At 36.2% G+C, this 10,038-nt stretch overlaps 1 protein-coding gene across 1 annotated transcript in view; it reads left to right on the forward strand.

The window, feature by feature from the left end:
* The first annotated feature begins 6,514 nt into the window (after positions 1 to 6,514).
* Positions 6,515 to 10,038, forward strand: part of LOC101305356 — a 7,825-nt gene continuing 4,301 nt past the window's right edge. Inside the window, exons 1-3 of the mRNA XM_004296113.1 lie at positions 6,515 to 6,653; positions 7,126 to 7,233; positions 8,058 to 8,210. Coding sequence (XP_004296161.1) covers positions 8,191 to 8,210 — 20 coding nt within the window. The 5' untranslated portion in view covers positions 6,515 to 6,653; positions 7,126 to 7,233; positions 8,058 to 8,190. The remainder of the gene's footprint in view (positions 6,654 to 7,125; positions 7,234 to 8,057; positions 8,211 to 10,038) is intronic.

Raw genomic sequence — 10,038 nt, forward strand, 5'->3', positions numbered from 1 at the left:
GGTTTTCTGTGTGTGATTGGTCTGGCGAATGTTACTACTATGGATTTGTGCGTGATGAATGAATATGATAAGGGTAACTCCTGGACTAAGCTGTTTAACTTGAGGATTGCCGATCCTGATGAGCAGATACGTTATATCCAGCCAATCTTGGTTACAGAAACTTGTACATTTCTGGAGACACAAACTGCATCAGGAAGCAGGCCGAAGCTGGTGAGGAGTTATCATAAGGAAGAGAAGATTGAAGAGGTTCATGTGAGGGCCGGAGTGATTGGATATGAAGAGAGTCTACTTTGGCTTGAGTAATTCGTTACTCTCTGCATCCAAATTCTGGTTAGTTGCTCCTCATTTCCACTCTGTTCAATGTATTTTTGTTTCTTTTCTCATTGCTACTTATTTACTTGTTGAATGTATGTAACTTTTGAGTTTGTGACTTCAAATATGGATAGAAAGTTACAAGTCCTTCAAAATTTCTTGCATTAGAAAGGTGTCCTGACAAATGGCTTTTGTGCTTGCTTGATATTATACCATCTTACAGATAATAAGTATTAACTTTGCCTATATAATTTGATGATTGCACCCGGAGATTGATCTGTGCATTCAGATTCTGGTTATCCTTTTGAAACTCAAACATCAATGGTTCCTTTTTTTTTTTTTGTATATTTTTTCTTTTACCATTAGGCCTCTAATAATTAGACTTTCATTATTTGGAGAGATCGCTAGATACTTTGGGTTAGTATGAGGAATCAATTATTGGGATTGATTTGAAGACATTTGTGGTCACCATAGAGCAGACACTAAACTGTCAGTTAGCCTAAGCGGATATATGGTAGAACAGGGATCATTTGAACCAATTTTGAAACTGATGAAAGATGGTTAGACACACATCATTAAGAAAGTTGAGGTATCTCTTCTGATCATTAGCAACAGAAGATCACATCATCATACGTTATACTATAGCTGTTCAGGCTGACAAACTAATAGAATCAAGGCAGGTTAACCACTGTTTGTGATCAAGAGGTTTAATCTCTTCAATTTGAATCTTGATTTGTATTTAAACTATTTTGTCCTTTTGTTTCCATAGAGCTTTAGAATACATCACAGTACACTCACATGATATATATGATCTCATATGATATACCAGTCATCTTCTATTGTGATGCAGCTCCAACAGAAGATGGATATGTTTAACGAGATTGAAAATTAGAGTAGTCTTTCTTCATTTAGATTTGCTGGATCTTCTAGTTTTTTTGTTTTTGTTTGGTTGTTTTGCATTATAGTACTATGGACTTGGTCTGCATAATATCATTTGACTCCACTACAAGTGATTCCCAACAATTCTGTGTGATCTCTTTGATTTTTTACTTATTGTTTGATCCCAATTGTTCCCCTGAAATAATGAATTGAAAGAAGTAAACTTATATATGCCCCTAGAATTAAATCATGCAAAATTAGTTGAATTACTGTATCAACTTTTGCATTGAAGTGGACTGAGTCAAGTTTTGAAAATGTGTAGCATGTTTAATCCCCTCATTTTGAATGTTATCAAGATGACACGGTCATGTGTATTATGACATTTGACTTTCGGTGTTGAATATTTGTGTCTGTCGACACTCATAAAACCCAATGGCAACTGTCCATGGTCTCTGAAATTCTAAAAACTTCGAAATGAGCATAATATTCTGCATCTTCTTTTTGCTGTTTTTCACTCAGCAACAGATGTGAGCATTAATACATGTGAAATGGTATTGTTGCGTAATACATGTGAGCATTTTAAATGCTTGATTCATTTCACTTTAATAATAAGCCAAAAATATGCTTAGCCTGATGTTTGTTGGTTATTAAGTTAACATGTCTTTGTTGTAGGAAATTTAAAGTATACACATGCAAGAGCAAGAGTGAGGACCAAATGAAGTGGAACCAGTTCTGGGGATCTTAGATGTCTTTGGTGCAAGTCACCATTTCCCCAAGCTATTGTTTATTAGAGGCTATGCCGTATTTATGCATCTCTGTTAGTATTCTTTTGTTAATGTATGACGATGAAATGCTGAGATAATGTTGAGCATTCTGTAAACTCACACACATCTTTAACTCGTTTTCTGTTGAGCATGGAACATTGCTTTTAGCACGATTTGACAATAGGATTGTGTTTAAACTGTATGGTGTGATTGTTGACATGTTTGGTTAGCTAGTTACCACTGTGGATTGTGTAGTTCCTTTGCTAACAAGAACTTTGTTTCGAGTCCTAAATAATTGAGCTCTCACACAGGTGGCGGAGGCAATATGTGCTTGAGGCAGAACTATTCGGGTCTTGGAGCCACTGGCTTTGATCACATTGAGATCGAGAATGCAAGCAGATACTCTATTTGTCTGAACTATGCTAATTTAGTTGCTGAGACGTGGGTTGTTGGGAGAACACCTACTCATCCTATAAAATGTTGCACTTGAACTTACAAGTAATGTTGCACTTGAACAGATAGGTAATGTTATAAAATGATAGCATCTGTTATAGTATGTGAAACGATAACCTATTTGGTTGACATTTCATATAATAGTAATCACTAAATTATGATATTCTGGAAAAAAGAAAATTTATGAGTTTGCAATTACAACCCAAAACATGGTTTGGAAACCTTCTCCACTGAATTACTTGCTCGCTGGAGGTCTCTGACGCAAGGGAATGTATTTTAGGAAGTGGAGTAGGCCACCGTGGTAGCATAATCTGAAATGTTATTCCAGTAAAATCGTGCATCTCCATCTTGGAACATACCCTTGTGTGAATGTTACACTCGTAACCTGAATTTTTATATTTTGGACCTGTCTTTTTCATTGTTAGTGCTCTTCCTCTGTTTTTTTCTGTTAGAGACACAAAACATTTATTTGAATCGTTTGGATCACAACCGAAATACTGCATCCAAGTATATAGCTTATCATACTGTACCCTGTCCATTATCGAATAATCTTTCCGGTGTCTCTGACCTAGTTCTCCACCGCGTTGCACCGCCATTTGTTCTAGTTCTTCTTTTGCTAACTCCCAGACAACTAGCTTAGCTCCATTACCGTCCTCATTCCTATCCACCCGCACCAACTGCAGACGTCCACGGTGTGACTGGAGGTGATATAATGAAGGAGGTACATCTCCATCTCCATCTTCATCATCATCTTCATCTTGAAGTTTAATAAGATGAAATTGATATCCCGAATCACCATCAGCACTTTCAGCGGCAGTACTATTAGAACAATCGGTAGTGCTCTTGTTGTTGATCATCAAAGGTCCCAGCCCGAGCAGATGACCTTCTTTAGCAATCCAGTATAGCATTCCATTGCTAGCAAAGGCGCCTCTTGGGTGCTCAGGCTGGTGCTCAGGTTTGTCATAAATAAGTTGGTAATAATCAAACTCTTTTGGACATTCTACTAGTGACTCTCTCCACGCACCAATCTCACTAGAGAAGACCTGAATCTTGAAAAAATCATGATCGTTTTGTACGACCTCGGGAGGAACTATTCTCACAACCTTGAACTTAGACTCGGCATTGATTCTAATTACCTTCCTTTTTCCTCGTTCTTCCTTTTGATCAGTACTACTGTCGGCGTGTGTGTCATCTTCTTCTTCTTCCTTATAGTACGGCTCACAGATGAATCCCACAATAGGATCCCAGAACAAACCACATTCATGGATCCAAGGAAGTTTAACAAGTTGCATCTCTTGCTTGGACGTTCTTGGATTGCAGATGTAATATTGACCATCATCACACTTACAAGATTGTTCGCAGATATGGTGACCGAATCGGCGAAGAGATCTGCAGAGAACCAAGTCGTTCCATGTAGCTAGCACTTCTAATCTCTCTATCTTCTCGGTTTCGAAACTCCTAAATGTTGCAAACAAATCTTTGGTAAGGAGTTCATAACCCCACCTGTTTATAATAGTACCAGGTATTAGGGTTTGGTTCTGTCTTTGGAGCCACAAAAAGCGGCCGATGAAATCAGGATCCGACGTGAGTGAGCGCCAACTCTTTGAGACAGACTTGCATCGAAACACAGATTTTGCGCAAGGCAGTCGACAAAGGATTTCAACTAATAATTCCTTTGGGATATCATTTATACCGGTTGATGATGCTCTTTCCGGTTCTAATCGTTTCGACTGCCTCAGGTCATCATCAGACGAAGGTTTCGATGCTTCCCTATGTTTTATTTTGTTGTTGCTTGCAGCATGTGTTGATGAAAATCTCTTGGTTCTCTTCGATTGTCTTAGGTCATCATCAGACGAAGGTTCCGATACTTCCCTATGTTTTCTTTTGCTGCTGGCTGCAGGATTTGTGTCACTGGTTGATGATAATCTCCTGGTTTTCTTCGATTGTCTTAGACAATTATCAGAAGATATCGAGTCTTCGCTACCTTTTCTTTTGCTGGTTGCAGTATTGCTATCATTGATTGATGATAATCTCTTATTTCTCTTCGATAGGGGTAGGTCATCATCAGATGAAGGTTCGGATACTTCACTAGTTTTCCTTTTGCTAGTTGCAGGATTTCTATCCCCTTTCATTGATTTGAAATCTTGAAACATATTCGGTAAGTTCTTCATATCAATGGGATCACTAGTCGTGTTTATCTATATTAGACTCGCACGTACTGCAACATATGGCCGGTATCTTATTTTAAAAGGAAAGCTTGAAGAATCCTAGATGCACTAGGACAATAGAATCCAAAACCATCAAGGGTTGGTAGGATTAATAGAATCCAAAACCAAAACCAAAACCAAATCCAACAATAGAAAGGATAAACGGATGGATTTCCTTCGTGAAGGATGACAATTCCATATTCCTAAACACTAAAATTTCACTCGCAAGTCAAATAGGATGGTTTTATCACCCTCTTCCTCTACACTAGTCTAGCTAAATTAATACCACTTCTTCGTTCAGTATTTACTCTTCTCCTTGTCAGTCATGCTCACATCAATCTAGCCGGCGATGAAAATCGATACTGATTCAGTGATTCAAGTAAAAGTAAAAGTAAAAGTAAAAGAAAGAGGGCAAAACGTACGACTTCAAATGAGGTAGGCAACACAAGTAAAGAGAGGAAACCTGCACACAAAATTATGAGTTCAAGTGAGATGTGTACCACAAGTAAAAGGGGGAGGCTTTCCAGTGATCAGTTCACCAGTTGTGCACCAACACAAGCGCATCCCCAACCCCAAGGCCAAACTGGCTTGATCTCCAACCGGACCTCTTGGTTGATTTTGAACCGTCTTAAACACCTAGATGATATTTTATTATTTTTCCTTTGTTTTCTGCAGACATTTGAGGAGAAGTTTTTTGGTATTATCATCAGGGGCGGATCCAAGAATTGAAACTAGGTGCGACTTACTTTCCACCAGAGACAAAAAAAAAAAAATGACTGTGCGAGTACTGTAATTTAGATATTGAAATGAAAAATACACCTAGAGACATAGGGGATGTAGTGAGCCTTTACCTCTCAAAAATGTATTATATAAAACAATATTCATAACTCTCACTACCAGAAGAAAGGTTTTAGCCGACGAAAATAAAAAAACCAAGCTGACGAATTATTTTTTCGTTAGCTAAAGTCCACGTTAGCTGACGAAATTTCCTTCGTCGGGTAATTTAAATTTTCGTTGCAGATCTGGACAACAACTCATCGTATGGGAAAAAAACGGGAGAAAAAGTTTGGGTGTTGTCGAAATCTGTCCATAATTAGTTTGTGAAGCTATATATAGATACGTATATGTGTATATATGTTGATTTTGAGTTTTATTTGAGTTGATCGATTTTGAGTACATTGGATGTATATATGTGTTTGTTGATCGATTTGGTTGATGATTTGATAATATATATGAAGATATTGTTAATAAGTAGTAGATATATATATGTTAATTAATTTATAATATTGTGTTGATGGTATGAAGTTGTTGATGATATGAGTTGATGATGATTTTGTGATGATGTTGATATATAATATTGTTATGTAATTATTAAGTGTATATATATATGTGTGTGTTAATTAATTTGTTATTAATTAGTTGTAGTACGTAGAATACTAAATGAATTGAGATTTTATATATGAAATTTAATTAATTAGAGTTATACATATATATTTTGTTATATTTTCAGGATATGAATAAGAGTTGGATTTCGCTTTTAAAATGGGACAAAAGATTTGGTAAATGAGTTATGAGTTTTCTAGAATATGCGCTGGCTAATGCTAACGAGAATACAATTTTCTATTTCTCGTGCACGAAATGTCAGTGTCTCAGCGATATACATTGATTTATGATTGAAAAATTATGACAAACACCTGAAGAGTAACGAGTTTTGAGAAAAGTACACACGTTGGTTATGAGATATGTGTTTCTCCAAAATATTTACCAAAATGTGACAACATTCATCGATCATGAATTCATAAGAAGTTCAAAATGAGAACTTGATATTGATTTCGGGGCTTATATCTCAGCCCGTTAAGGTTGGGTCGTCCTTGCAAACTGACCACCCAAACTAAAAGTCTCAGTCTATCACTCAGACGCATTGAACCGGCTGCTCTATTTAACGCTCCTGTTCGGCGCATGGAGGTTACCTGCTTCTTGCTTCAACTCCGTCGTCCCCTTCCTCCGCTCTGCTTGAAATGGAGTCCGGGTATTTTCGGTGGGTTTAAACTTGTTTGGGTTTGTCTTTATTCTGTACGGATTTGTGGGATTGTGATCGATGATTAGTGATTGGGTTTAACTTAATCGTTGTTGATTGGGGCTACTAAACCTCATTTCAATTTGCTTGATGGGAGGAAATTGATTGATACTATATTTTCGTTGGCTTCTGGGCTCTATATTGGCAATGCTCCAGTTCTTAACTAGGACACTTGTGCTATAAGTTGTAACAAATCAAATGTTTTGTCTTTTGCCACCAAGAAAGTAGAAAAAGTTTGTATTTGAGTTTCGCTGGTTTTATTTTCGTCGGTTCATTCTCAAACCTTGAAGAGAAATTTTGGCTTAGTTTGCTGTCATCATTTTTTTGCCTGTTTTGTTTTAACTGAAGTTTCTAACTTTGGGACATTTGCTTCTCCAATAAACTTGCTATAATGCGATAACTGTCATCAGCATACTTACTGTTTGTTTTTCAGGGGGAAACTCCATGATACCTATGGCTTATAAGCAGGTTTGTATGAGCTCATTATTACGCACGGGCTAGCAGGACTGCTGTCCTTCCTATGAAAGCACAACTGTTGATGGTAATTCATAGTACTATAGTCTACCTAACTACTACTCCAGTATTGGCAGTTAAGTATTTGTAAGGTGATAACATTGTTGCTAGCTTTCAGAATTTTGGTTCCAGTTGCTTTGTTCCCTTGTTGCTTACATATATTATCCTGTATTATTCTTGAAATCCAACTAAACCATGCCTCTGGATCGTTTTCAGTGAGTCTACTTCTTTTGACTGCAATGATACAAGAATGTATACTATCACAGTATGTAGTGTTCTGCAAATTATGTCATTGAAATTGATATATAGAAGCACTTAAGTATGGTTGCATGATCAAACTTAGATTTGAAGATGAAGGATTCATTTAGTTTCGCAGGAGCAAGAATTGCTGTGTATAACCATGAAGTTGAATTCATTGTAATTTAGACACAAACATGAATGTTGTTCAATGCAAGATTAAAGAGCAATAGAGGTATGATTTGAAGTATGGAAAGATTAGCATTGGTGTATTACGTACAATTTGATTGTACACCTCTGCTGAAATTATAGAAACATGGTAAATGCTCCTAAAGTTAGCCAATACCTGGTTAAGCTCCCTGTCTTAACTCCTTGAACAAAAATGCTTACGGTATCTTGTTTTTATTTATTTGTGCCTTGCATTATAATTCTGAAGTTATAATTTTGAGTATTACTGGTAGACTTGTCATGTTGCCAATCAACAGAGTTCATTTCCGCATGTACTTCATTCGTAATGGCTTTTTAGCACAATGAAATTTTCTACTTGCATTTTATCAATTTGGATTACATATCTTTGACACATAAGTTTCTCTCATGTGTCAATATATTCCAAAGGTTGCTGATCAAGCTGAAGCTGCTAAGTTGATTGATCCAACTGATGTGCCAATGTATCAGCCTGTGAAATAAAACTTCCAAAAGTATTCCAGCTGCAGCCATCCCATAAAATTCACGATAGTGAACAGATGACATGATCAGAAAAGTGCCTCGGTATGTTCACCTTTTTTACCAGTCTTTACTCTTTTGATTTGAGTCAGTATCTAGTTGTTGCTTGTTTATGTCTAGTTACACTTTGATATTGGGGTAATTGGTCTGCATGAATTGTTGTGACCCAATATGTAATACCACTCTTCCATTCGAAGAAATCAGATTATTTTTGTAACAAATATTCATAAACAAATTAAGGAAATCAGATTAGTCTTGAGTGTTGTTTGTCTGGTTGTCTAGTTTAACTGTGACATTGATTGGATTCATTATCTCCTATCTTTTTCTTTGAGATACAAATTAAAATGTAACTAGCATAAAGGGGGTGATATGTTTTTGTTTTTATCTTTATGCTTCCTTCAGCTTTTGATCATCAGGTGTTACATGCCTGTTAGGTTTTACCGTCGGCTGAAGTTGATGATCCTTATCGTTGTTGCCTGGTCTGAGTCAGTTTCTGAGTCGCTTCATTTGGATCTTCAAGAATGAGTTTAGTATTCTTGTTCTTCCAAGAAGTATTAGCACTCAGATTAAATTCTTTACGATGAATACTTTAGTCTCTGTGCTCGTTGCAGTACCCCTTTTTTCATGCTTATTATCCTGAATACAATTCATCAATCCCCTGTTCTGTTGAATAAGGATTTAAAGACTATTCATGTGCCTATGTATACTGTTGATATGAGATAGTGTGTGTAGGAACTTTCATAATCTTCTTTTAATTTCTTCTTTTGGAACAAGTGTTTTAGCTCTGTAATGCTGGCTTTCATGTTCTAATTTGTGATGATCAGCAGATTTGTATTGACTGCTTCCTTTTCATGTGCTTTTGACTGAAAATATAGAATTTCCTTTTTCGTAAAACAAATATATAGAATTTTTGTTAAATCCCAAATTATGTTCTCTTTGGACTGAATGGATGCTGTTTCTCCTGCTTCTGTAAATGTATGTACGTTTGTTCCAAGTACTTGTGTATAGTGACCAAAAGGTTGAGATATTTACTACTGCTTAGTCATGTAATTTGGTTAGTGTTGATTTCAGCTAGTTGATGTTATTGTGATTGATGCGTGTTGTATGATTATCCTGGCATTGCTTCACTTATATCATTTGCCTTGTTACCAAACCAAGGTTGCATCTTTTGAATTCAACCATTAAACTCCAACCAATATAAATGTCAAGCCGAATTAAACAACCTATTTTAAATTTGGATGACTTGCCCTCCTTTCCAGCTTAAAAATGCTTGTTATCAATTTATATTTTATATTTTGGGTGGATGATCCTGTGGGTTTAGGTACCAATCGCAAAGTCACTTGATCTATAGATTAGAAGATTTGTTATGCTGTTAAAGACAATATATCAAATAAATTCTCCCAATGAAGTTTACTCATAATAGAGATGGTTTGATTCAACTAGGCGGCTATTGGGACCTCCAAATTTGCTCATTAGACCTCACTATATTGTGAATTATTAAATGACATATATATTCTCATACACAATGACTATTAAGGGCAATAATTATACAAAAGGAAATATTATATTTATTCTCTCTAGACTTTCCAATTCAATAATAATTGATTACATTCTTATTGTTTTCCTTGTATATTTTTGTTTTTCAATTTCTTTTTATTAAAGCATATATATATACAGCCCTTCTCGGCTGCGGATGTCCGCACCAACGGTTTTGGTGCAAATTTCCATTTTTGCACCACTTTCCGATCGAATTTCTCATCTCCACCGTCTAGTATCTAGATAATATTGTGTAGATCATCTCTGTAAAATTTCAGCCAATTTGGTGATTGTTAAGGCCCTCAAACTCGAGTTTTTCTGGTATGAACACAACCTG

This window comes from Fragaria vesca, linkage group LG3 (assembly GCF_000184155.1).
Source record: "Fragaria vesca subsp. vesca linkage group LG3, FraVesHawaii_1.0, whole genome shotgun sequence".
In the NCBI taxonomy this organism is placed as follows: Eukaryota; Viridiplantae; Streptophyta; class Magnoliopsida; order Rosales; family Rosaceae; genus Fragaria; species Fragaria vesca.